Genomic DNA, 27,236 nt, shown 5'->3' with positions numbered 1-27,236 from the left:
CTGGGAGATGGTATAGGGCAGAAGCAGGTGACTGGGAAGCTGGTGGGAGGACAAAGTCCAAGTGAAAAAATTACAGTGTCCTCAGCCAGAAGAGAGAAGGTACATAGTGGCAGACTCCAGAATCCTTTTAAGAGCTTGGAAAGACCAGACTTAGAAGCCGGGGAAAGAGATAAGGTCTTGACTTACTATGGGGTAAACCAAGTGGGTCACAACTGCTTGACGCTTCAGCCAGCAAGCTGCTCCTGGGCCAGCATATCCAACCCTCCCCAGTGGCCCCACTGGCCATTTTAATCACCACCGAGGACACTAAGGTCCAGATGGATCAGTATTAGGCACCCCAGACCAGCTTTTTGGTGGGCAGAAGGGCTGGGATATCTTCATGAGAAAACACAAATCATCCCATCTCAGAGCAGGTTGGGATCCAATCTCTTTATTGTCAGGGTCCCCTCCCTGTGGCCCCCCGCCAAACCTATAGAAAAAACCCAAGCCTGGGAGTGTCCTGGGGAGGGGAGGCAGTGTGGGGAAACTCCTGTGCTCTACCCTCTGGCCTGGGCAGTGCAGACAGGGAGGGCTCATGGGGAAGGAGTAGGCCAGTAACTCCACCTGCAGAGGATATGGCACTGGCTGGGATGCGTTGGGGGAGGAGGCACCTGCTGCCAGCTTTCCTCTGGTACCCGCTGGGGGGTGGCATCCAGGGTTGGGTGCCCGGCTTGAGGCCTGGGGCAGCGATGCCCTTCACCTGCTGGTGGCCATTGCTCCTGTCAGGCTGAGAGAGAGAGAAACAAAGAAGAGACTAAGGCCGAGAGGAAGAGACCCTGGTGCTAATAACAGGGGTAGGGAAGAAAGGATAGAATGAAGTCTGGAGACAGAGATACTCTTACACTCTGGCTGTGGCCTCAAAATTTCCTGGCCATGTAACCTTGGGCAAGTCTCACCTGCTCTTTGAACCTCCATTTCCTCACCTGAGCCCATGTTAACTCACCTGTGAACTATTTTAACAAGCTTTGGCAAGCATCAGGCACAAACGGGTGTAACAGGATGGCTGGATATGGAGGTTTGTTTGCATTCCAGACAAAACAAACCAAGAAGTTCCAAAAGAAGACTGCAGCATATGTAGAATTTTCTAAAGTTCTTCTTGGGGCCTTTGCTGGTGGGATTCCTTACTACAGCATAAATGTGTCATCTATCCAGACACCTCCCTGGGAACACTGGTGTTTGAGACCTTTCTCCACCCAAGGCACCCCAAAGGAATGGGTCAGAGAGTAGGCAGAGCTAGGGGTGTCCTGGCTTTCCTTCAAGGTAGGGCAGAGTAGATGGTAAACAGTGGCCAGAGAGTGGGCTTTGAAGCCTAACACCACTGGGCTGAAATCCAGGCTCCACCAATTACTACCTTATCTCCCTGCCCCCGTTAGTGTCTGTTTCCACATCTATTATATTGGTACAATCATCAGCTTGTGGGACTGAAGATGAACTCAGAGAAAGCAGGTGTAGCTCCTGTCATACAGGGCATTTCCTCCCCATGAAAGAATCAAATCCCAGCCCCTAAGCCTGACACATACGGTCCTTCACAATCACCCTCTGATGCTAAGCAGAGTCCTATACCAACTAGCCGGGCACTGCAGCCACAGGAGGCTCTTGGCCTCACCACATACCAAAGACTGTCACAGCTCTGTACGGCTAAGGCCATTCCCTTGGTGTGGAACATTGCTCCCTCAATCACTAGCAGGCTCAGCTACACATCATCTCTTCCATGACCTGGCCTCGCTCTATTGTTATCCTGCTCACACTAGGTGGTAATGGCTCATATCTTCCTCTACCAGACTAGGAGCTCCTCAAGGGCAGAGACAGGCAACACGGCTGAGTGTGCTGAGGGAAGGAACCGTTGCTAGGCGGGCCCAGCTGGCCCATCTACAGCACCTGCTTCCCCAGCATGGCAAGCCCTAGGAATGAAGGGGTGTGATGGGACAGCTAGATATGGAAGGGACTTCATTCTTGGGCACAGTCAGTGCTATCAGGCCAGGTATGCTTCATGACACTTCCTGCACAATCCAGGGAAAAAGCAACAACCTCCACTTCACTGCTTCCCCACCCTCTGCCCATCAGGACAGGACCCCTGTACCTGCTTACTGCAAGGCCCCATCATCCGCGTCTGTGTCCTGGCTGTGTTCCTGATAGGGAGGAGGTAAGAGAGACCACACATCACTCACTGCAGCTCTGAGTCCTGCCCTGAGCCATCTGTCCAGAAAAACTTCAGGGTCCAGAGAGCATCTAGAGGACACAGTCAGAAGAGGCAGGAACAGCCAAGGGGAATGACTATGGGACCAGCCAACAAAGCTGGCTTGGAAGCTTGTGAGGGTGGTCTGAGGAGTGAAGGGTGTTCTGGGAGTCGCAGGAGCCCCATTTCTGTGCATAGACAGCCTGCATTGGAGAAGGCTGAAAGCCTTATAGACTGGTGAGCTCCCCATCTCTGGAGGCATCTAAGTCTTTGTTAGGGCCTTTATGGACACTGCTATGCCTGAGCAAATAAGATGAAGGATCAGGCTATACTGAGAGATGAGTTGGGCATAAGGCAGACCTCCTAACTGTCACGGCCATGAGCCCATCTGTTCTCATGATAGAACCTAGCAGTGCTGAAAAGGAGAAAGCTGCAGACCCAGCAAGTCAGTCTAGACTCCAACCCTGGTTCAGTCCCTATGAGCTGATTCCCTAAGCACGCCACTCAGTCTTTGAGTCTCGGTTTCCTCACAGGGTAAAATGTGGGAACAGAATACTCTGCATAGTACAGGGCTCTTGTTAAGGTTATGTGAAGTTAGAGAGTGTGGTCTGGGTCTTGGTGCTCAATGAGAGTTCATTAAGTAAATGAGCAGCAAGTACACAACCCATATCCCACAGACTCAGAGTTTGGTCTACCCTCCCATTCAACATAAGCTCCTTGTCAAATGGCCTCCCGCCCTCAGCCTGAATAGTTCTAGTAATAGGTGGGGAGCTCACTCCCTTATGAGACAGCTTTTGCTTCGTGCTTGAGCAGCAACGGCTTTTAGAAAATCCTCATGTGAAGGTGACACCCACCTCCTGGGTGTGGCCTCCACAAGCCACCCCAGCCCTGCTCTGAAGCTCTGCAGGCTCTCTTATGTCCAAATCTCCCCTTCTCCAACTCATGTGGAAACCGGAGGCCAGAATGCACCTGCACTTAGGGGAGGTCTGCCCTAGGCCTCAGTGGGACTTCTGATGGTGTCTGAGATAGGCAAGTGCCCCCTGCTCATTCTTCCCTCTTTCCCCCAGGACCGTTAGAACCCCTGGGAAGGAGAGAAGAGGAAGTTCACAATGAGGGCAACCAGCTCAGGCTGCCCGTTGCCCTGTTGGTCTCCTGAGAATAGGAGCGCAGTCAAGTCCCAGTCGTGCCCCTGGCCAGGCCCTCACCAGCTCTTCCTCGCTGTGTGTCAGCAGCCCCTCCTCATCGCCGTCATCTCGGGTCCGTGCTTCTCCCTGGGGCAGGCCTGCCTCAGAAGTCGTGTTCTCTTGGGGGGCTGGTGGCCGGCTGCCGCTACCGCCACCACCGCCGCCACCGCCACCGCCGCCACCGCTGCCGCCACCGCCACCGCCACCACCACCGCCGCTGGCACCACCTCCATCACCCTTCTTCTTGCCATCTTGAGGGGAAGGGGAGGAGGAGGGGAGAATAAAACTCAGCCTGGGGCAGCTGTCTAGGGCAGCACCTTAGCAGAAGCTGGCCTCAGCATGGTGAGTGCAGGTGGCTCGGGATCTGCAGGGCCACCCTAGCTCCTCTCTCCCATGTATTATTTCCCCATGCTCTGCCCTGTGCCCTGGTCGCGGAGGTAGGTGAGAATCCTCAGAGGCTGACCTGGATTGGCCTTTTGCTCCGCAGCGATCTGCTCCAAGCGGCTCAGCAGGGCATCGATATTGGACTTGATCTGTGTCAGCTCCGTCTTGATGGCCTGCAGCTCACTGCTCTTTACTGGGAGTGGAGGGGGGACAGGGCTGTCATCTATGGGGCTGGAGGCTTGACAGTAGCACAAAACCTCAGCCCTGTTCTTTCAACCAGGAAAGCAGTTATTATTATTTTTTTCCCTACTCAGGGAAAAGGCCTCCTCCTTAGACTACCTGGCATCCATCCCTACAATGACAGTGAACACTTCTGAACCTGGCTTTCTTTTCTCCCGATATCTCAACTCTGAAAGGGACCCAGGAAAGACAGGAGCACAGGTGTGTATGTGTGGTGTGCTCTTCTGTGCGCACCTGAGTAAGAACATGTCTTCTGCAATCTGAATTCCTGCGTGCTTAGTTAAGCAGTATGTGTGTACCAGAGTGAATGTGGAGTAGTGGGCCTGTGTAGACCCGTCCTTATCCTTCCTAGAGGAAAGATGGCATCATTTCTTCACTGGGCACCATATCCAGCACTGGACCCTCTGTACCCTACCCAACCCACCCCCTCCTCCTAAAACAGCTGTCTCCTCACAGAAATGCATGAAAATACGTGATTGTGTCAGAGCAGCTGAATTGTGGAAGATTTTTTCTTTTATCTATTTTCCAATGTAAAAAAATGTCATTCTATTATTTTGCTAATGATAAAAAAAAGACGATACAGTTACTCACACTTGATCTTGGCTGAGCTGGTGGTGATGGCTGTGGAGCGGGCAAAGAGCTTGACAGGTATGTTAGTTTTGACACGCCGGACCAAAGGGACTGTGACCCGGGGTCGCTTCACAGGGACTGCCCTGGGCACTGGCACCGGCGACAGACGGCCCCGGTAGTCGAAGAGCCTGTGAGGGCAGATGGGCCAGAGGCTGCAGCATGGCTTGTGGCCACCAGGCAGGTATTGCAGCTCCAGCTCCAAATGTGTGTGGCTGGTGAGGGGCTGGGAGGCCTGCACTAAACACAACTCTGCAGGCTCCCAGCTAGCCCTGAAGTGAAGAGGAAGGGCTTTCCGGACCCTGATGGCTGTTGGGATCCTCACGACCTCACTACAACCTCTCCAACCATCCAGGCCAAGTAAGGGCAGGCAAGGCAGCAGGTGGTAGTGGTTACACCCCATTCAAAAGAGGAGACATCCCTGGGTCCCCTGACAGCCAGGCCTGCTCTATTACATGACCTGACTTCCGCTTGGTCAACTGCCACCCCAACCTCTGCTCCGAGTCTGTCACTCTCAAAGCAGCACAAATCCCCAGCTAGGAATAAAGAGGTATGGGAGTGGGGGTCAACGGAGCCTGCCTAAGCCTCAGTTTCCCCATATGCCAAATGAGGACGGCTACCCAAATTCAGTGTCCACCCAAGGGTACAGTATGAAAGAATTCGGTTAAAAACACACTTTAGAATGTGTTAATAGATGAAAGGTCAGGGTACTGAGACCCTCAGCTCACGAGCCCATGACCTCAGAGGCGTAAGACTGAAGTCGAAGCCCTTTCTTTACTTGACCTCCTTAATCACCACACCCTTCATGCTCCATTCCAGAGACAAAGGCCAGGGGCCTGGGACAGTATCAAGGTCAGGCAGCTCAATCAGACCCCCCAAGGCTCCCAGGCTGTGCACTGCTCCCAACCAAAGTCATCTCCCAGCCCTCTCCCGGAGGGCTTCCTTTCCAGCTGACCAGGCAGAAACTGAGTAGGCTGAGAAGCAGTCTTTCCCACATCTGCTGCTACCACCTTTTTCAGGGAATTGCGGCCATAGGGGGTATACTCCATATCATTTTTCCTGACAACAGCCAGGAAATCTGTCACCACTGGGCCAAAGCCCCATTCCTTGGGGCTCCTTTGTTCAGGGAGCCCCTCCCTGGAGGTGGTGATGGCTGCAGATGGAGAGTCTCTGGGAATGGATCCAATCCCAGACCCTGCATTTCTGCCCCCAAGGGGAGGGGACGGCTCTGGCCTTGGTCAGAATCACTGAACCACAGAATCCCAGAGCTGGAGGAGCCTGGAGAGACTTGGTGCAAGCCCATTTCACAAACTGGGAAGGGAATTTGCCCAAGGTCACACAATCCATTCAGTGGCAGAGCTGAGATTAGCACCTAAATCTTCCGACTCCCAGGATATTTCCCACTACACCACACAGTCTCCTGAAACCATTCACAGGGGGTCGGGGGTGAGGGTCGGGGTGGACGACTGATGCTCAGAGAGGCACTGTTCTTCTTGGGCTGCCTGGGGTGGGCTAAGATGGACAGAGGGAGAGAAGCAGGTAGGAGGAGAGATTTGAGTTAGTCTCTACCATGATTTCTACTCAAGAATGTGGCTAGTGCTGTTGTAGTGGGAGCCCACAGCCTCCGGGCTGGAGTCTGGGTAGGGCTTGGGAGTAGAGGGTAGGCCACAGCCCATCAGGGACTAATCAGACTTCCAAACGGCTGCTGGCCTCTTGTCTCTAAATATAAACCCAAGAGGCTTAGACTGAGCTCTGGGGTTCCTACCAGCTGCTTGGGTACCTCACAGAGGGAAAGGCTCAAACTCTCCGCAACCAGCGCTGTACCCTGTTGTGTATTCCAACTGGCCACATTTATACAGCTCTTGGCTGTACAGTCTCCTTGAGTCTCACCCAAGGACAAAAAGGAAAAAGGGTAGTTAGCGTGGTAGACAGTGTGCTATGGCAGTAGGAGCTCTGGCCTGAGTATCTGCAGAACAGGACCCCAGTCTCAGCTCTGCCACTGACTGGTGGAGCAACCCTAGGCAAACCTCTGGGCTTTGGTTCTCATTTGGAGAACTGAGTGGGCTGCACCAACAATCTCTCAGGACTCTTCCAGCTTGGCTGTTTCACGCCTGGGCACGCCCCTCCCCTGCTCACCTGTCGTAGAAGTCGTCCCGGTAGTAATCATAGTCAAAGATGTAGCCACTGGGGAAACAAAGGGGAGAGGGCTGGAACTTAGGGACGGCCACTCAGCCCACTTTCCACAGGCCCTCATCTCCAAACACCTCCCCAAGTTCTAGACTCAGCACACTGTCACACCAGCATTTACTCCCTCTGTGGAAAGAGAGAGCCATCCCACCCAGACAGACAGACAGACAGCCCCACCTGTATATGGCAGATGCTGCTCTCTTTAGCCCCTTGGGTCTGTCAGGCTTAGGCTCTCCAGCCATGTTGATGTCTGTGTGGAGGGAGAAGGCAGAGTTGGAATGCTAGCATGACAGTAGTGTGCCCACAACCATCACCCTCATGCACACACACAGCAATTCATGTGCTTACATGGTATACACATGGATTCTGCTCACTGATGGCGCCAACAAAGGTCTTCACACATCTAGTCATCAAACATTAGATTCATATCCAGATATCACATGGATATGCCTGTTTACATGTCCGTACACTTTCAGATCCATCCATACACGCTCATAAACATGTCCTCCCCCACCCCCCCCCCACACACGTCGAGTATTCCTATACATATTCTGAAATACACTCATGTAAATGCATAATACTTCAAGTACATGGGAACACATACATAGAGCCACCCTCACACACACATTCACATATCCAGGTAAGAAAGACACACAGGTAATGTGTACCCTCAAGTACACTCAGTATAGACAACTACCCACATGCAAATGAGCCAATGCACATTCACATGGATGTTCTACCAAACACCTTCATGCCTAGAATAATGCTTACTACATGCAAAGGTCTCAATAAATACCTGGTAAATATATGCATATCTGCTGACACATTCAAATACATTCTCTCTCACACACACACGACACCTATACATACAAAGGTATGCATCCACATATCTCCATATGTTCAGTCAATCCATACACTTCTTGTTCAGGAAAAAAACACATATAGATACCCCTTTTCAAACATACACATGTACACAGGAGTAAATGCACAAACATGAACACTGTACATACTTCAAGAGAGACCACTAGCATAGTCATATCACATGGACGTGACACCAAAGCCAAGTGTAAGCGTATTCGCATTGTCCTTGTGCTCCCAGACCCTCCTGCTCGCTCTCAGAAAGGGTTCTAACCTAAGGGATCTGTACCCGGTGTAACAGGCTGTTCTAGGCCATTCTGGTCTCTTTCTCTGGAGAATCTGCATTTTAACTGGAACTGTAAAGCGTGTCACTAACAAGCTCTGAGAAAGCAGAGATAGGTCAGAAGTGTTTTCCAGAGGCTTCTAAAATTCTTCCCTATAGGGATTAATTTCATAACTACTTAACCATACCTTATAAATTTCTAAAATCTCAGAGCAGTGGTAGTGGTGAGAGAAACAGAGAAGGGGGTTGAGAACTGGATAGTGATAGCAGCTACTCTAGAGAATACTAGGAGAATATAGTGGAGAGAGGCTTACCCAGGGTCTGCCCGGCCAGCACCCGCCCATTCTCTCCCAGCACAGCTGCCCGGGCATGGCGCTCGTTGGAGTACTGAACAAAGGCATAGCCCTTGTGCACAGAACAGCCGGCCACACGGCCATACTTAGAGAAGATGGTCTCCACATCTGACTTCTTCACCAGGGCTGTGTTGAGGTTTCCAATGAACACTCGAGAGTTGATAGACTTGGGGTCATTCTTGTTGGTTACGTTGCTTGCCTGCATCTTCAAGGACATGGTGCCTACCTGAAGAGAGAGAGCCTCTGTGAAGTTGGGTCCCTGGGCTGGGCTCAAGGACTGCCCACGGCCCATATATCTGTGAAGTTGGGTCCCTGGGCTGGACTCAAGGACTGCCCACGGCCCATATCCTGGATAAATGAATTGCCTCTTACCTTCCTTAACCCTTATAGCATCCAGCTTACCTGTTTCTGCATCTTGTTTTCTTGTCATGTTACCAAGAGTTGCCACATACTGGCTGCTGACCTCATGCCAGGTGCTTTACATATATCCCCTCATTTGGTACTCACATGATATGCAGAACCACAACATTTTACAAGGGAGAAATCTCACATTCAGAGAGGCCACGATGCTAGTGAATGGCAGGGCTGGGATCTGACCCCCTCATCTGCTTGACTCTAATTCTTCTAAGTCTACTTCTTTAATGCTCATCTCAAATGTTATTCCATTCAGGATCTAAATCTGAAGATCTTCAATGTAGAACCATGGTCACATGGTATTTGCAAGTGATGTTTACTCTAGACCACCACATGATAAAAACTGCAGGGTCCGGGCGTGGTGGCTCACACCTGTAATCCCAGCACTCTGGAGGCCGAGACAGGTGCATCACCTGACAGGTGCATCAGGAGTTTGAAACCAGCCTGGCAAACATGGTGAAACCCTGTATCTACTAAAAACACAAAAAATTAGCCAGGCGTGGTGGCGGGCACCTATAATCCCAGCCACTTGGGAGGCTGAGGCAGGAAAATCGCTTGAACCCGGGAGGCAGAGGTTGCAGTGAGCTGAGATTGTGCCACTGCACTCCAGCCTGGGTGACAGAGCGAGACTCTGTCTCAAAAAAATAAAACAAAGAAAAGAAAACAAAACTGCTTAGTCTGATCCAGACACAGAACTGTCTGGATTGCTACCAGCCATTTTGAAAAGCCTGATATGGTTTGAATTTGTGTCCGTGCCCAAATCTCATGTCTAATTGTAATCCCCAGTGTTGGAGGTGGGGCCTGGTGGGAGGTGACTGGATCATGGTGACTGAAATCATGGATTTCCCCCTCGGTGCTCCTCTCGTGATAGTGAGTGAGTGCTTGTAAGATCTGGTTATTTAGAAGAGTGTAGTACCTCCCACTGTCTCTTTTCCTCCTGCCCTGGCCATATGAAGACGTATCTACTTCCCCTTCTCCTTCCACTACAATTGTAAATTTCCTGAGGCCTCCTGAGAAGCAGAGGCCTGTACAGCCTGCAGAACTGTGAGCCAATTAAACTTTTCATTATAAATTACCCGATCTCAGGTATTTCTTTATAACAGTGCAAGAATGGACTAATACAAAGCCTCGCCAAGTACTCACTGTGGGTTAAGGGTGGCATACAATACTGAATAATCCCAAGATCCCACAAGTGAATGTCGTGATTACTCATATTTTACCAGAAATTGACAAGTTCATTAACTTACTAGTAAGGAGCATTCAAACTCAGGTCAGTCCGTCCCTAAAGTCTATTTCTTTCAACTTTATCATTTTGCTTCCCAGAGCTAAAGCCAATTTAGATACCACAGAAAGTCAGCACATTCACCTGAGAATTACTTTTAATAGATTTATTTTTTAGTTACCCATATTAATACTAACTCATTCAAATATTTTTCTGTTTGGCTTACACATAACACTGCACCTACCCTTTGCTGTCTATATATTCTGGTCAGGTCTTTTACCCCAAAGGGCTGTACAAATTTTTCCCTCACAGTTTATGGCTAGGCATAGGCACCACGGGGAAAGGGAAAAGGAGAGAAGCTCAGTTTCAGTAGGAAAAGCCTAAGTTAAGCCTTGGCATTCGCGGTTCCCGGCCCAGTCTTCTGCTCATGGGTGTAGGTTGATGCCGCTCCCTTTTGGAACCCTCCTATCTCAATAACCTAACCTTAGGACCATTTCAGGTGATAGAAGACTCCAAAGAGCATATATAAAAACTTTCATCAGTCTGCCAGCCTACTTACCTAATATGTTGGGGGATTTTCTTTTCAGTGAACTGGAAAAAATAAATCTGTATCTCTTATCCCACTAGGGGATAAGAGACTTTTCTCCTAAATCCTCCCTGCCTGGAAGCTGGCATGTTCTAACCAGCAGGTGGTACTGTTTACAAGGAAATCATAGGCTGGACCTGAGCCCAATTTAGGAAGAAACTGCTCCTGGGGTTAGGCTTACCTAATGGATATACTGGAGTCAGGAGTGCATTATCTCAGATAAAGAAAAGGGGCTGAGAGGGTCCCATCACTGCTACTGATGAAGGGGCTGGTTCCACCTTTGGAACTGACTTGGAAAGAGACAGACTCTGGTTAGTTTACCTGCGGTTCCACTCATCTACACTTATTAGGCAGTGAGGGACACAAAGAATAACACGCTGTGCATAGCATACGAGGCAGGAAATGCTCAATGCTTGTTGTTCCCATGGGCTTGCCATTCCTCACAGTTCTCGCTGACAATCCCTCTCCCACATGGATGCCGAGCCATTCAAGGGTTAATTCTTTGTCTATCCATGGGTATACAAGAAGTTAATAGGGCCCCTGTATGGGCATCAGATGATTCTCTCCTAGGTAGTTCAGCTCAAAGAGCTACAGTTTTGGCCCAGGGAGAAGCCACCTGCTTTGCCTAGAGGGAGTCAACCAAGCCTGGGGTGTGGATGGAGACAGAGTGACCTCTACTGGGAGCCACAAGCACCACTGAGCAGGAAGCATTTGCTGAACAGCTGTTCATGGTATTGTGACAAGATCAGTACTCACCTCCCTGACTGGCGAGCCAAGTTTTTAAGGTTTGGCTCTGCCAGTCTTTTCTCTCATTCCCTGGGGTTTGGAATGATGCACATAAAAGGACTTTGCAAACCCTAAAGTCCTTCACAAGATCTTGTAATTACACTGGCTTGCACCTCTTTATTCCAATACTGCCATCTGCAAGCCCCATTCTAGATGAGGGTAAAGGTCAGAGTGGAACTCATTCTGTATAATGCCAAGGAGCAGCAGCCAGAAGCCATGGCATATGAACATCAGTTTTCTGATCTGTAGAGGAGAGACTTGGGAAGTGTATGTATGTGGTTGCAAGTGCTGCTCTGGGTGAGAAGTCTGCAGTTAAAAGGAGAAATGCTCACCTATGGCATGCTCTAGGCACCCAACCTCTGAGCTCCTCGTCTCAACAGCCCCCTATCCACTTTCATGCCCTGCACACTCCTCTGGAAGCAGGATGCGCAGGATGTGCTACTGTTGTGTGGACTCCCTCAGCCCAAAGAGACAGGTATCTATGGGGGTGTGGAAAGGCTTGAGTGACCACACACATGTTGATGAGGCTCCTCTAAGTGAGGAATAGAATTGGGAAAGGGAATGAAAAGGAGGTGGGGCCAGACTAGGTCTCCCTGAACTGCCAGGTTCAGGTACAGAATCCTAACGAGTCCAAGAATTCTAAATTTAGACATGGTATTCCAAGTTGTTAGGGACATCACAATTTATTAGCTTCACTTAGAACCTTCAAATGTTTAAACATATGGTACATGGGTCTCTATTTGTACTCTTGTTACGCTGCCCTGCAAATGTTACAGGGCAGGCCTGACAAAACTTGAGGCACAGTAAGTGTTCAATCAATATTAGGGAGGGAGTGGACATATGTCCCAGGAGGTGGTGAGAAGGTCTAGCTGTGGACTGCCTTAAGTGGTTAGGACCACTGGGGCAGAGGTCCCAGATACCTTTTTCTAATCTTTGACCCAAATACCCACCTCCACAGACCAACTCAATCCCTCCCACCCAATTCTTGCTATGCTTTTCAAGGCTTCCCCCTAGCTTAGAGTGGCAGCTCTAGAAAATATTGACATCCATTCAGCAGGAGCTACTTGACTTGGTAAGCTATTTCCTGCCCTGGGCCAAGCTCTGCCTCTCAGATTAGCTGTGTAATTGAGAGCAAGGTGTCTGCAGCCCCCAGAGGTCCTAGGTTTAGCAATGAGCTGAAGAGAGGTGGGTAGAAGGACTGTTCTTGGTGGTTGGAGGAAGGGAGAGAAGCAAATTTGTTCCTAGAGACTTCTGCAATGTCAGATGAGCAGAGACCTGTGTGCACATAGAGCTTATAAATGCTCTCACTCGGAGGAACGAAGTTTTACCCACAGTAAAAACTTGGCCAGGACGCCACGGCTAGTGAGTAGCAGAGCCAAGACTAACCCATGGGTCCTCTGACGCTAAGTCTAGGGTCCTTATATTCCATTTTTCATTCTGGGCTGGTGAGAGACAGGCCCCAAGACAGTGAGGAGCTGGGAGAGACCACAGTGTCTCAAAACAAAACAAAACAAAACACTATGTTTGAGAAAACTGGGGACTGGCTCCCCAATAAGTGCCTTCACCTATACCTGCAGGAGAAACAACTGCTGCGTAAAAGCTGGGCCTTTTAAGTTAATTAAAATCCACTAGGGACACAGGCTTTGAAATGCAATTTACAGCTCAAAGGGATGGGCCTGCTCCTCTAGGCTAGTAAGAGCAGAAGAAACCTGGCAAAAACAAATTCATTTTTTTCCAGTTGAAATATTTCAGCTGGAAATTGTTTTTGAACACAGGAGAGCCAAGCCTGAACATGGAGAAAAGTGACAGGGGTTTGCAAAGGTAGAAAAGTCCTAAAAGTTACCTCTGAACTTTGGGTAAATGAGATACCCAAAGAGCCGTCACAGTAAAAACAGCCACTGGCTTGGCACAGTGGCTCATGCCTGTAATCCCAGCACTTTGGGAGGCCAAGGCGGGTGGATCACTTGAGGTCAGGAGCTCAGGACCAGCCTATCTAACATGGCGAAACCCTGTCTCTACTTAAAAGAAAGAAAGAAAGAAAAAAAAAAAAAAGCCAGGCATGGTGGTGTACGTCTGTAATCCCAGCTACTTGGGAGGCTGAGGCAGGAGAACTGTTTGATCACGCCACTGCACTCCAGCCTAGGCGACAGAGCAAGACTTCCCGTAAAAAAAAAAAAAAGCCACTAATTACTGAATGCTGCATGGTATTACAGTATTTAATCCTCACAACAGCCCTGTGAGGAGCTGTTTGACATAGGGAAACTGAGACAGGTTCAGAGAAGCAAGGTAATTGGTTAACAGAGCAAAGCCGGAACTGGAATCAGAACCTCAGAAACAGGTATCTGCAGGTATCTTGCACATGGCACAGGGATGCCTTGGGTTCTGACTTCCCCAGCAAGATTATGTTACCTTGCGTCAGCCACTCACGCTCTCCTTGGTCCTTGCCCTTTCCCTTTTCTACTACAATTCCTCATGGTTGCACAGAATTTTAGTGAACAAATCCAGTTTATATCTCTTGTAGTATGAGTGTGCCTCCTCCACCAAATCTGTGTTGAAACCTAATCCCTAACATGACGGTATTAGGAAGTGGGGCTTTGGGAGTGATTAGGTCCCAAAGGGAAGGGAAAGCCCTCAAGAATGAGTTTAATGCCTTTAAAGAAAAAGAGCCCCAGGCCAGGAAGTGGCTCACGCCAGTTAATTCCAGCACTTTGAAAAGCCAAGGTGGGAGGATCCTTTGAGGCCAGGAGTTGAGACCAGCCTAGGGCTGCTAATTGCCAAGACTGCATCTCTAAAATAAATAAGAGGGTCAAGGCTGTGGCCTGCCTGTAATCCCAGCACTTTGGGAGGCTGGGAGACAGGCGGATGCAGGCCTGCATCGAGACCATCCTACACACGTGTGGAAACCCTGGGCTCTCTACTAAAAAAAAATAATACAAAAACTAGCCGGGCGCCGGGGAGCGGGTGCCGCCTGCAGTCCTGTGCCACTGGAGGCCGAGTGTGAGAATGGCGAACCCGGGCATGGAGCTTGCAGTGAGCTGAGATCCAAGCACACCTAAGCCTGGTATGGCAGAGCGAGACCTGGGCCCCAAAAAAAAAAAATAACAAAATAAAATAAAATAAAATAAAATAAATAAACAAGAGGCCCAGAGAGCTGGCTTCCTGCATCTTCCACCATGTGCTGCAATACAGTGAAAAAAAGAGGTTGTCCATGAACCTGTGGTGGAGGGCTCTCTACCACACATCTGTAGCTCCAGGCTAGAGTACAATGGTATGATCTTGGTTCACTGCAACCTCTGCCTCCCGGTTCAAGCACTTCTCTCTGCCCCAGCCTCCTGGAGTAGCTAAGCGACTACAGTGCCCGCCCACTACAGCCAGCTAATTTTTGTATTTTTAGTAGAGATGCATGCCACCATGCTAGTCAGCTGGTCTCAACTCCTGATCCATCCGCCTTGGCCTCCCAAAGTGCTGGGATTACAGGCACCCAGCCACTGCACCCATCCCGGCCTCCCACTGTAAATGAAAAAAAAAAAAAAGGATCAGCAAAGATAAGTGACTTACTTAAAGGTCAACCAGCTGGTGAGGGAAGTAGCAGCTTAGGGGTCCTGAATCAAGGCTTTCACTGACACTCTCCATTCCACTGTCCTGGCAATGGCTGTCTCCACACTTTAACTGCCATGTCACCCCCTCATGTGCCTCCCAATAATGCCTATCAGATCAAGTCTAGTCTCAGGCACTCAGAGACTCCCAAATCCTCCCCAGCACTGAATTCTTCCTCTTGAAATGCCTATTTCAAGGAGGAGCTGCTGCTTTTAGGTCTTGATGTCCCTGTGCCATTTATAGTCTCTGGTCTGGTTCAGTCCTGCTGGGCACTCCTCTCTGGCCTTATTCTCCTTTCTGCACATGAGGGGAACAGCACTCAGCCAGCCTCTGCCCGTAGATAACCCTGGGGACATCCCAGGTCGAAGGAAATAGCTACTAGTGATCAAGATCATTTCTGAGAAAGTCAAGCAATTAGACTCATCAGTGTCCAGGCCTCCTTGGTCTGAGGTTTTGCTTTTACTTCAGGCGTGCCAGGGATGATACAGAACATCTATTAATCTCATTAAACTGTCCTGGGTTTTGCATTAGCAGTGCCCAAATGATTATTACTGGCCAGATATAGGGACTAATTCCTGGGCTGAATGCCTCTTTTAGTCTCCGACATCACTCTCAAGAGTCAGCTCCTGCATGTCAAACAGCCCTGATGGGTGAAGCATAAGCACTGCAGCCACAGGTCCAGAAGGCTTGGCCTACCCACTGTTCTTAGTCATGCGACCTGCAACAAGTCACGAATTTCTTAGGCCTCTCTGCCTTTAATCCAAAAACAGAAATAATCTCTTCCTGATTACCTTTCAGGTCCAAGAATCAACTAGGCTAACTGATGTGAAAGTGCTCTGTTGCATCTGTAATATACTATCAAAAAGATACAGATTATGCCAATTTCTATTATTACCCAGTTCCTAGCTCCTTCACTCATTTAATGTTACTTCCTGAGTGTCCTCCTCTGTGCTGGCACTGTGGAATGCTTTGGGAACACAGCCACACCAGTCTCTCTGCTCTACTTGCTTTTCAAGAAGCCTCTCTGGAACCTGTTGTGTTTTTTTTTTTTTTTTTTTGAGACGGAGTCTCGCCTCTGCCGCCCCAGGCTGGAGTGCAGGGCCGGATCTCAGCTTCACTGTAAGCCTCCACCTCCCGGTTTACGCATTCTCCTGCCTCAGCCTCCCTAGAGTAGCTGGGACACAGGCTCTCGGCCACCTCAGCCCGCTAAGTTTTTGCATTTTTAGTAGAGACGGGGTTTCACCATGTCAGCCAGGATGGTCTCGATCTCCTGACCTCGTGATCCACCCGTCTCGGCCTCCCAAAGTGCTGGGATTACAGGCTTGAGCCACCGCGCCCGGCCGGAACCTGTTTTTTAAAACGATATCGTAGTAACAAAGGACAAATGCATATGAAATAGCAAAAATAGCTCAGGCTCTAGAGTCAGATAGGACTGAGCTCCAATCCAAGATCTATCACTTAAAACTGTAACTGTGGCCATATCCTTTCACCTTGCTGGGCCTGAGAGTCCTCAACTGCAAAATGGAAATTATACCCACCTCCCAGAATTAGGATAAGAACTGGAGACAATATGAGTAAAGTGCTGGTATAATGGGTAGGACTAGTAGGTATTAAGAAACTGGATAACCCAAATGCTCTATGAAAACAGATGAACCTAGCCTGGCACTCTAGCTCCTCCACATCCTAGCCCTAAGATGACATGTTCTTTACTATGTCATCTCCCTGTGCACCACACTTTGCCTGACAGTAAGGGAGCTGGGGGTAGGGAGTAGGGAGCCTATGCATGTTCTCCCTTGTCCTAGTATCTGCAACCAAACCTAGAAACTTCATAAAGGTGTCCCCACCCCATTCCTGTCAAACCACTACTGTATGGGGCTGGGAGAGGAGGGAACACTGGCCAGGAGGGGTTCCAGCCTTGCTGAGTCATTCTCACCCCTCAACTGTACTGTGAGGTCCTATACTACTGACGTTGGTATCCGTATCTGATAGGCCCTGAGAGGATACCCCAAAGCAGAAACAGAAGGCAGGCCTCAGTTATCTCCCCACAGCATGGTCTGGGTATATAATCCCACCCTCCTGCATCCTGAACACTAACTCTACTCTTGTCTGGGGCCTTAGGCTGAGGCTTACCATCTGTCACAAGCTCCCCTTCCTAGTTCCAGGAACCGGACAAGTTAAGGAGGGATGGGTAGGTAACTTATGCCTATAATCCCTGATACTGGGTTAGAATTAAGGACCTACAAATGATTGTCAGCCTCTTTATTTTTTGCCATAGAAGTCATCCAAACACCTACTTGTCCGTCTGATCATAATTATAAATATCCAAATATGGAGCTAACTATGGACTGGGTATTATCAAGTAACTAACAAATCGATCACTTATTTATTTATTCAGCAGTTGGGTCTGCGACCTCAAGCAACTCCCCGTCCAGCAGGGGACATCTATCATGGCCACAAGGTACACATGCCCTGAGATGGTCTACTGTCCAAGCAAAGTAGTCTGGGAGATCAGAGAAGGGGTAGGAGCAGCATGGAAGGCTCTACCAAAAGGGAGAGTGTTTAAGAGGAATTCCCATTGAGTAGTGACAGCAGGAGAGGCCTGGCAGGAGGAAGGAACAATATACAAAAGGTATCCCTTTCTCCTCTTTGATCCCCTTATTCTCCTCTTCCTCCCGTACACAGAGCTGGAAATAGAAGTCTGAAATACAAGAATGTCTTCACTGTTGTCTCCTGCCTCCCTGGAGAGATGCATACTTATTCTTGCCTTGAGGGAGAACAAAAAGGGAACACACAATTTAATATGTAGAACTTTGTACCAGGCACTGAGTTGAAAGCTTTACAGGCATAATCGCTTGTAATCCTGATCACAATCTATTGAGATATGTAGTATCATCTGCACTCTACAGATACAACTGAGACTCAGAAACAACTTAATTTGTCTACAGTCACATTAAGTTGCATGCTTTGGATGGAAAGACCCAAAGGCTTGTCTGATTCTAAAGCCTGTGTTATTCCCGTTCCATTACACTGCTCCCACTGAGCCCCCATCCACAGGAAGAATGGTCCTGGCTTTGCTGACATGCCATATAACCTAGGTTTTAAACCATGTGACCACAAAAGGTACTCCAGGCCCAAACATGATGATGATAATGATCATCAATACTTGTGGAGTACTTACATGCCAGGAACTGCACTAAGGCTTTTGCTATGCGATAGTGATGATATATGTTGTGACCATTTCACATATGAGGAAACTAAGGCTTGGTGTTTGGTCTCACTCAAGCCAGGAAATGGCAGAGGTAGGATGAATATGTGCGAGACCAGAGCTGATCTCATAATCTTGGCCCAGAACGGCTTCAAAACTGGGCATGCCCTGTATCTGCCTTGTCAGTTTCTTCCTCTACCTCCTAACACCGATCCTTGGAGCATAAACTCACAGGACCTAGCTGAAGGCATACTCTCAAGTCCAAGAGCCAATCAGCACTTGCTGTGAGCTTTGGGGATGGCCCCTGCCCCCTTCCTATGCCTTAAGGGTTGGCTCCTCACAGTGATAATGTGGCAAGATTAGTCACTGCTTGCTGTTGGTTGATTATAGCTATTCTTTTCTGTAAATGAAGTTTAAAAGTCATCAAAGGGTTTGTCAGCTGTGACTTATGAGCCTCTTTCCCACAGGGAAGTCAGGCAGTGACAAATGCCCCTCTTGTTTTGCCATCCATTACAAGTTGGAAGGTGCCATGTTCCAATTACTGGAAATCCCGATGGAGCTCAAGGAAAACCCTGCTCCAAGCTATGGCCATTACTCAGGCCTGGCAGGGTTGCCGTAGGCGCAGGCCCAACTGGGTAGGAATGGAGTAAGAGTGTTCTTCTGATTTTGTGAGCAGGCCCCTTCTACCCCTTAACTTAATATCCCTGGTAGTTTATCCTAGACACATTTCACAGACAATAAAAACATGGGTACCATGTGGGCTGTCTGAAAGTACAGCAGGATCAAGACTGCTTACGACAGGCAGACATAAGGAAATAAGGTCATGCTGTCCTATGAACTAGGCAGGAAACATGATGTTGAGGAAGGGTGGGGAAGGCAGAGGATAAAGTATGTAGGATGTTCAGAGAAAGTAGTGAGTAAAAGGAACCTTACAGATCCTCTAGAGTAACCAATGGCCTCAGTACTGAATACTCATTATATGCCAGGCCTATCTAGCTAGATGCTGTGGAACCAGAGATGAACAAAGTCCCTGGTTCCTAGGATATGCCACCTGATGTAGGGAACAAAAAAACCTAGGTCATGTGGCATACCCTTGAGGGTAAATAAGAAAAATTAAGGCTCAGAGAAAGGGACTTGCCCAAGGTAACAAAGTAAGTTAGGGTCAGTGATAAAAAAAAAAGAAAGCAGATCTCTACCATTAGTGATACAGAGAAAGTACAGTGACAAGGGAGCCCACATGGGGAACAGGCTCCTTACACAGAACATGCCACGTAACTCCCATTCAAATCCTATCTACTTGCTTACTTGCCACACCTTTGATCTCTGGCAAATCCTATAACCTATCCAAAGTTTCAGAAAATTTACTACAGAATTGTGGAGAAGATTAAATAATACACGTACAGTGCACAGCAGTAGGCAAATATTAAGTACTCAAAACATTATTTACCATCAAATAATCCCCAAAGCAGCACTTTGAGGCAAGTATTATTAATCTCATTTTATAATCAAAAGACTGAGGTTATTTTTCACATTGTCACACTAACTAAATAAGTCAGTATTTCTCAAAACTAATTGTGGTGAAGCAGTTTTTTCTTTTGTTTTGCTTTTTAAACTTCACTTTGAGTAACACAGCTCTAAGCCACTCTTGCTCAACTGTGAACTTCTATGAAACCAAAGCAAAGAAAGCATGAAGTTTACTTCATTTCTTTCCAAGTCCTTGAGCCTGACTGTTTTTAGATATCAGTGTCAGACTAATTTACAAAAACTATCCAATTTTTTTCCTTTTCTTGTCTCTCTCTCTTGAGAGAAGGGGATAGGGAGACTAAGGACCTGCCACCTAGAACTTTGAGTGGTGATTTATCTTGGTCTCTGCTCTACATCATGCTACATCCTGCAAGGGAAGACGATCTAGGCTTAATGGAGGACTGGAACCACTCTCCTGGAGCCTGAGTATATATTTCTGAAGAGTCTGGTATTCCAGACCCTCTCTCCATACTTTGAAGAACACGAGGAAACTAGCCAGGAGAGTGAAAGGAATAAAAGGTTTTCTCATTTTCTGTCTTGTATCATGGCAGTTTACAAACCAGTCTTCTCTCTCCATCTAGGGAGTTGAGAGGGATGGAAACCAGATTCATTCCTGAATGCTACTGTACTTACCTAAGACTATGACAGGGCAAATTGAAGCTCTTCACCAGTGTTCAAAGGCACAATAGTGCACCTTCAATCTTCCCACGTGTGCAGTCAAATTTTCATCAGTGTACAAAACTGCTTTTTGCTTTGAGCTTATGTAGTGTTATCTTTCAGCATAACTCAGAGCTGAGTGGGTCATACGACACAGTGTAGAAAGAAGTAAAGCTTGCTGTGTGTAGGAGTTAAATACATGGCTTGCCATCAAGCAGGAGCCAAAGCCTGAATCTTTACTCCTGTGAGAGAGGACATGGAATGTCATCAGGAGAGAACTGAAACCAAACACCTTCATTCTGTTACTGAACTGGCTATGACATGACCTTCGGGAAGTGTCTGTCTCATCTGTAAGATGCAGATAGCAATACATATCTCTAGGGTTGTTAGAGGATAAAATAATTCATGTAAACATTCAGAATAGTGTCCAGCACAACAGAAAGCATGCAAATATATTAGCTCCTGCTGCTACAGGTTGAGTATTCCTTATCCGAATGCTTGGGACAAGAAGTGTTTCAGATTATGGATTCTGGAATATCTGCAGATACTTAACTAGCTGAGTGAGCATCCCTAATCTGAAATGCTCCAATGAGCATTTCCTTTGAATGTGATGTTGGCACTCAGAAAGTTTCCGATTTTGGAGAACTTTGGATTTTCAACTTAGGGATGCTCAATCTCAATTATTATTGTTGTTGTTGGAACCTGCAAGAACTTTTCCATGTTAGTATAAAAAGAAGGTGGTCAGTTCTAATGGAACATTAACCTAGAGCTGAACTGTGATCAAGGAAAAAAATACTATGACTGTGGATGCAATAAAGTCTCTTCAAGTGTATCACCAAAACTCCAGTATTTGGAAACGTGCCTTGAACATAAAAGGAAAGACAGGAGTAGGTACTTATTAAGTGCTGAATGAATGAATAAATAAATGAGCATCTGGAACACTACAGCTGCCAGAGCTCATAAGGAATACAACTTGAGAAATTAGGTAGGAAGAGGACCCTAAGCAAAGGTTCCCACCAAGGCCTCCTTGTGCTTTGAGGACCCTATAGAGCAGATTAGGCTCCCCTGCTGGGCAACAGGGCCCCAGGGACTGATACTGCAAGAAGCCCCCAGTTGCTCACTATTCTGTGTCTCTGATGGAACTTCTACATTCTGTGGCTGCTGTATTCTGAGTCAGGGTGCAGAAGGCTGTGCTGTGGTAGCGCATCCTGTTCTCATTTCCCAACCTGTATGAGAGGAAGGCTTAACTCCTCCCACAACAAGCACAGCTCTAAGTTAAAATAGTAATGGGGGCTTATTAGCTTTGGATTTCTCCTTGCCTGTGGAGCGCTGGGGCCTGAATCCCGTCTCTACTAGCTGTATGACCCTGAAAAGGCACTTGACTTCTCTGAGGTTCACAGTTCCCCACCTGTAAAATGGGGATAAAAATCCCTGTAACACAGGTTGCTGTGAGGGTCAAAGGAGATAACATGTTCTGTTCCCTGAGATGTGCTACATAAGCATGGACAGGAATATTCCCAGGATGGATAGCTGCTGCACGTCTTCCTAGACAGAGGCACCCAAGCAGGAAGCCAACAGGCTGGAAGCAAGGGCTGGATGGTGCAAAACTCAGCACTCCAGCCAAGTACTGTGTCCCTCAGGTATCAGGGCAGTTGATTAAAATCCTTTCATGCGGAATCAGTATTTTCCTCATTACAACAATCCTTCTTGAACACACTAAGTGGCACCCCTCATAGCCCCAAAGGCTTGACCCTACAAGACAGCATATGCATCGACATATATTTTAAATTTCCCACATTCAGGCAGGGGAAGGAAGGAAGGGGTGACCTCTCTCCAGGGTGCTGATCCAAACATAACTTAGGGCTCTAAGCATCATCTCCCACAGTGCCACATGTTTGGTCTAAAGGGGACCACTGAGAATGATGCCACAGTCACAGCCACTCTGCCTTGGTCTCCCTGGTAACAACACTAACTCCACAAACATTACTAAGCATCTGCCTCCTGTGTGATCAATCAAGTGTGCCCCTGCCGCCTCCTGTTTAAAATCCTTCAGGGGCTTCCCACCATAAAGAACCAAGTTCAAATCCTTTAATGTAGCTTACAAGCCTCTTCATGAGTTAAGGCTACTGAATCTATACACAACAATCCTCTGAGTAGTTATGTGTCATTCACTTTATAAATGAGTAAACCCTAGTGGGTTTAAATTCAGGATCAGTCACTTACTAGCTGTGTGATCTTGGACATCTCATTAAACTCCTTGAACCAATGTTCTCTACTAGGCAAACCCTAGTGCAGAGAGTAAACCCTAGCACCAGAGACCTTGCCCAAGGTCAGAGAGTGAACACGTCAATATGAAATAGGTTCTTCCGAAGGGATAAGTATCATACTTCAAAGGATAGACTCAAGTTCAAAATCAACTTTTCTTGGATTAGTCATTGAGAGGTAAGTATGGGGATAGGGCATTGTATGGTCAGGTGAACCCTTCCTTCCAGAGAGCAGCTTAGACATTGTCCCTTGTTTGAAGCTGCCATCCTGACCCCTCTCTCACTCCCACAGCAGCAGCAGCATCAATAAACTTGGTGCAATGAACAAAATGTTCATTAGCATGTAATACGGTATACATATGCATGCTTACGTCCAAGAGGCCCTGCTACCATAAGCTAAGCAACAAACAAAAGCCAACCAATGAACCACTGCAACTTCACAAAAAACAGCCCTCAAAACGACAGGTATGACACACCCAATGCCTACTGAACTTCTAATCAGTTCAACTGATCATGACAGAAGCAGCTTTGGTATCTATGGTCTTTCCCCCTTGTCATTGTCTTAGAAAGAATTAACCCTTTCTGGCCCCCTTCCCCTCAAAAAGGAGGTGCTACGCTAAACAAGCTTCTACACTACAACTGGTTAAAAGAAAAAAAAAAGTTTCTCCAAAACTATGATAGGTGTCTCAGCTGCAGGAGAAAGGGCATGGCTTTGGACAGACAGAACAGGGTTTTAATTCAGGATCAGCCACTTACTATCTGTGTGACCTTGGACATCTCATTAAACTCCTTGAGCCAATGTTTTCTATTAGGCATATATGTTTCCCCCACATACTGAGTTATTCACCACGCCCTGCATATCTGGCCTCAGTATTTTTAGAATGTAGCCCCCTTCTCTTCATTCTTATTAACATCCTTTAAATAATCCTCTACTGTCACCAGAGTAATATATTACCCTATCACTTCTTTGTTTAAAACGGAAATTAAGATCAGAGGCTGGGACTACAGACACCCGCCACCACGTCCAGCTAATTTTTTGTATTTTCAGTAGAGACGGGGTTTCACCATGTTAGCCAGGATGGTCTCCATCTCCTGACCTCGTGATCCGCCCACCTTGGCCTCCCAAAGTGCTGGGATTACAGGCGTGAGCCACTACACCTGGGCGGTTTATTATTTCAAAATTCTTAACCAATAATTTGGGTAAGAATTTGTGCTATTATATTTAGTAAGTTTATTATTTGAAATTACCATATGAAATCATCTGTTAAACGCCCAGCCCTTTATGGGACATAACTGTTAGCATGTTAGTGTATTTCCTTCCAGTGTTTTTCTTGCACATTATGTTTGGATTACATGGTTAGATCCCTCATTCAACTCTGTAGCCTAATTTTTTCAATTAGCATTGTAATACATTTATTATATATATTATAACATATTTGTCCTTACTGCCGCACAGTTTTCAGTAAGCATCATTTTTTACACTACTGCTTTAAAAGCTTGTAGTTTTCCCTGAGTAGATTTATCATAGTTTAGACTGGTGGTCTTTTAGGCTTTTTCCAATTTCTCACTATTAAAAACAACAGCATCTGAGGGAAAGCTTATTGTATAAACTAGACTATTTCCTTAGGACAGACTCCCAGAAGTGGAATTACTGGTCCAATATATGAACATTTTATTGGCTCTGGCAAGACACTGCTTAACTGCTTTCCAAAAGAGTTATACCAATTTACACTGTTATCTCCAATGAATGTCACTTTCATGGCAACCTCGCAGCATCATGCATCGCCATATTGGGCAGGTGGTGGGTATGGAGAGTAGAGTTAAATTAGTAGGGAAAATCAAATCCTCATTATTGTTTTTATGTACATGTGAAGATATATAGTCTACTATGTTTACTAGTTTTTGAGTCTACAAAGTTTTGAGTGCCATGAAGTTACTGTGGGTTCCTAGGTAGAGGAGTAACATGCTAAAAAGATTTACTCATTTATCAAAAAATCATTTATTGTCCACCTATTACTGCCAGACACTGTATAAAAGTACAGAGGCTAATAAAGTACAATCTTCCCCCAGAAGAATTTATAGTCCAGTCAGTGGTGGAGACCTCAAGAAAACCAGAACCTATGTTTCATCTTGATGAGGTCTATGACAGGAGCAACTAGGAACTTGGAGGCATGTCAATTACCTAAGGGACAGAAAGAAAGGGAGAAGACTCAGACAAGAAGAGTCATCAATAAGTTCCAATCTTGTCCTGAAGGATGAGTTGAAGTTAACCCCCACACAGGAAGAGAGTACAATTAAGAGGAAACAGCATAAGGAAAGTTACAGAAGTTTGACAGAGATCCCACATTTAGTGAATAATATGATGTACTCTGGTTTGCCCAGGGTCCAGGATGTAAGAAGAAATGATGCCGATGATACTAGAGCGCCTAGCTGAGATCAGATCAGAAAGGGCTTTGTGGACACTAAGAGACGGCCATCACCCATTCTGATGTCGTATGCAGCCCAGTGCTCAATAAGGAGGCACTCGTAAGTCCCTATAGCTTTTGAGCATCTGAACCACCAATCCAACCCCTGAGCAAAGCATCCCATCTTGTGCCAAACCCTTTTTGTCTCATGTGTTAGTCTTCTCTCCTCAAGCAGCACAGAGATTTTGGGGCACACTGCTAGGCATGTGGCGGAAGCACTGATGGTGTCCATGGATCCATTAACTGGAGGTAATATATGCAATAAGACATACACTCCATAAAGCCCTAGCTGCCCTGGCAATAGCCCCTGCCAATCTCAGCACTCAGTCACTGCCTCTCCTGACAGACGTCTTGCCTCAGAAAGGTACCTCCCCTGTTCTTGCTCATTCTGCCAAATAAAAAAATGTGCCTGGGAACAAGAAGCTATAAAGTATGTGATAACTATGGAGCACATCGGGTGGCCAGGAGGGAGGCTGGGTGGACATAAATCCTTCCCCACAGTATAGTCCCCAAGCCAAGGACACCCTTAGCCCTACCCGCAGTTTTGGAACACTCCTACCCATAAAAATAAAATAGGTTTTTCCAATTGAGCATGTTAAAAGTCTCTTTCGAGTAGCTGCTGACCTTCTCTAAGATATTACTACTTTCTACATTAATAACAGTGACTTTAATGATGTCAAAGATATTAACAGGATTATTATTTTAACAATCAATATAATGGTAAGGCATTCTTGCCCTGCTAGTTGTGAATGAGCTGTGGGCAGTGGGGTCTGATGTGCTGGCTAAGATCCATCTGAGAAGACTGTATTAAAATAATCTGTTTCGGTGTCATCTCTCCTCCCAGACTGACTGTGAATTCCTGGACAGCAGGGACCACAATCTATTTCATCTTGGCATCCCCACTGCCATCAGGACAGGCTCTAGCCCAGAGTGGATGCTTAGGGAGTATCTGCTGAATTGAACTCCAACAGAGCCACATACCACAGTCCCCGTGCCCTACCCCCACCTCCTTCCTTATCTATGCTGTTTAAGATACAAAGCGGCAGGCTGCACAGATGCTAAAGCCAGGAAAAGTTGGAGAGAGACAGGAAGGGGATATCTTTGCAACAGCCCAATCCACCCCAGCATTTAGGAAAGAATGTTTTGTAATATAAATGATCATTACATTAATTGCTTATTACATGGAAGATACATTGCTAAGTATATTTAAATTCTCAAACAACTCTTTGAGGTAAGAATTACATCAACGTCATAATGGCTCTTTTTGGGGCCGTTTTAGGAAAATGACTCTGGAATCAGACTACCTGGGGTTCAAATCCCAGCTCTGCTATATGTTGGCTGTATGATGCTGGGTAAATGATTTAACCTCTCTATGCCTGGTTTTCTCATTTGTAAAATGGAAATAATATTACAGTACTTTCTCCATAAGGCTGTTGTGAGAATTCAATGAGATAACGTTAAGATAATGCAAGTTAAATGCTCAAGAATTTTCTACATGAAAATGGTATTACTATTGCCCCCATTTAACAGATAGCTCAAAATATCATACTCTAAACATGAGTAAGATTAAGAGAGAGACAGCTTCATCAATAAAGTACAACTGGAACCAATTTCTTTCTCTTTTTCCTTGAGACAGTCTCACTCTGTCACCCAGGCTGGAGTGCGACCTCGGCTCACTGCAACCTCTACCTCCCAGGTTCAAGCGATTCTTGTGCCTCAGCCCCCCAAGTAGCTGGGACTACAGGAATGCGCCACCACGCCTGGCTAATTTTTGTATTTTTAGTAGAGACAAGGTTTCACCACGTTAGCCAGGCTGGTCTCGAATTCCTGACCTCAAGTGATCCACCTGCCTTGGCCTCCCGAAGTGCTGGGATTACAGGCGTGAGCGACCATGCCCGGCCTGGAACCAATTTCTGATCTGGTGGTGTGGCTGGGGCCATGAGTGTTCTGAGTACAAACCCACGGATGTGATGTCCCTATAGAACACTCTTTGGGAAAGCTTTTGTTTCCCACCCTGTAGGCAGATCCAGCCACTCCCTCCTCTGGACCCAGATACTCTCTGCTGACCTCTACTGCAACATCTGCTGCACTTTTGTATTTACATATCTGTCTCCCTCCGTTAAATTCTGAACTCCTTGAAGGCAGAGACTGTTTTATTAATCTTTGCAATCCCAGCCTCCAGCAT

The 27,236-nt window shown here is 47.1% G+C and overlaps 1 protein-coding gene and 1 long non-coding RNA gene across 11 annotated transcripts in view; one reads left to right on the top strand and one right to left on the bottom strand.

The window, feature by feature from the left end:
- Positions 1-414: 414 nt before the first annotated feature.
- RALY (RALY heterogeneous nuclear ribonucleoprotein) overlaps positions 415-27,236 on the bottom strand; it is an 87,309-nt gene continuing 60,487 nt past the window's right edge. For 3 of the 8 annotated variants that reach the window (XM_021921821.2, XM_021921822.2, XM_031656664.1), the window contains 8 exons: positions 8,293-8,557; positions 7,015-7,087; positions 6,787-6,834; positions 4,615-4,781; positions 3,863-3,976; positions 3,421-3,650; positions 2,120-2,168; positions 415-766 (listed from right to left, as the gene is read on the bottom strand). In XM_021921821.2, the coding sequence (XP_021777513.1) occupies positions 2,124-2,168; positions 3,421-3,650; positions 3,863-3,976; positions 4,615-4,781; positions 6,787-6,834; positions 7,015-7,087; positions 8,293-8,548 (933 nt within the window). In that variant the 5' untranslated portion in view covers positions 8,549-8,557 and the 3' untranslated portion in view covers positions 415-766; positions 2,120-2,123. Of the gene's footprint in view, positions 767-2,119; positions 2,169-3,420; positions 3,651-3,862; positions 3,977-4,614; positions 4,782-6,786; positions 6,835-7,014; positions 7,088-8,292; positions 8,558-10,734; positions 10,844-27,236 lie in introns of all 8 variants that reach the window. The other 5 variants (XM_021921825.2, XM_021921824.2, XM_021921827.2 and 2 more) reach the window with 3 other exon arrangements.
- On the top strand, positions 11,856-25,307 carry LOC103888044. 3 transcript variants are annotated; one of them, XR_004179055.1, is made up of 5 exons: positions 11,856-12,142; positions 12,342-12,411; positions 17,332-17,394; positions 24,969-25,112; positions 25,227-25,307. It is a non-coding gene; the product is annotated as an uncharacterized LOC103888044 (long non-coding RNA). The 3 variants fall into 3 exon arrangements; XR_004179054.1 differs by having other exon boundaries at positions 25,209-25,300; XR_652389.4 differs by having other exon boundaries at positions 12,298-12,411; positions 25,209-25,300.

Source organism: Papio anubis, chromosome 16, assembly GCF_008728515.1.
Source record: "Papio anubis isolate 15944 chromosome 16, Panubis1.0, whole genome shotgun sequence".
Classification (NCBI taxonomy): Eukaryota; Metazoa; Chordata; class Mammalia; order Primates; family Cercopithecidae; genus Papio; species Papio anubis.
This window is presented reverse-complemented; position numbering and strand designations above follow the sequence as displayed.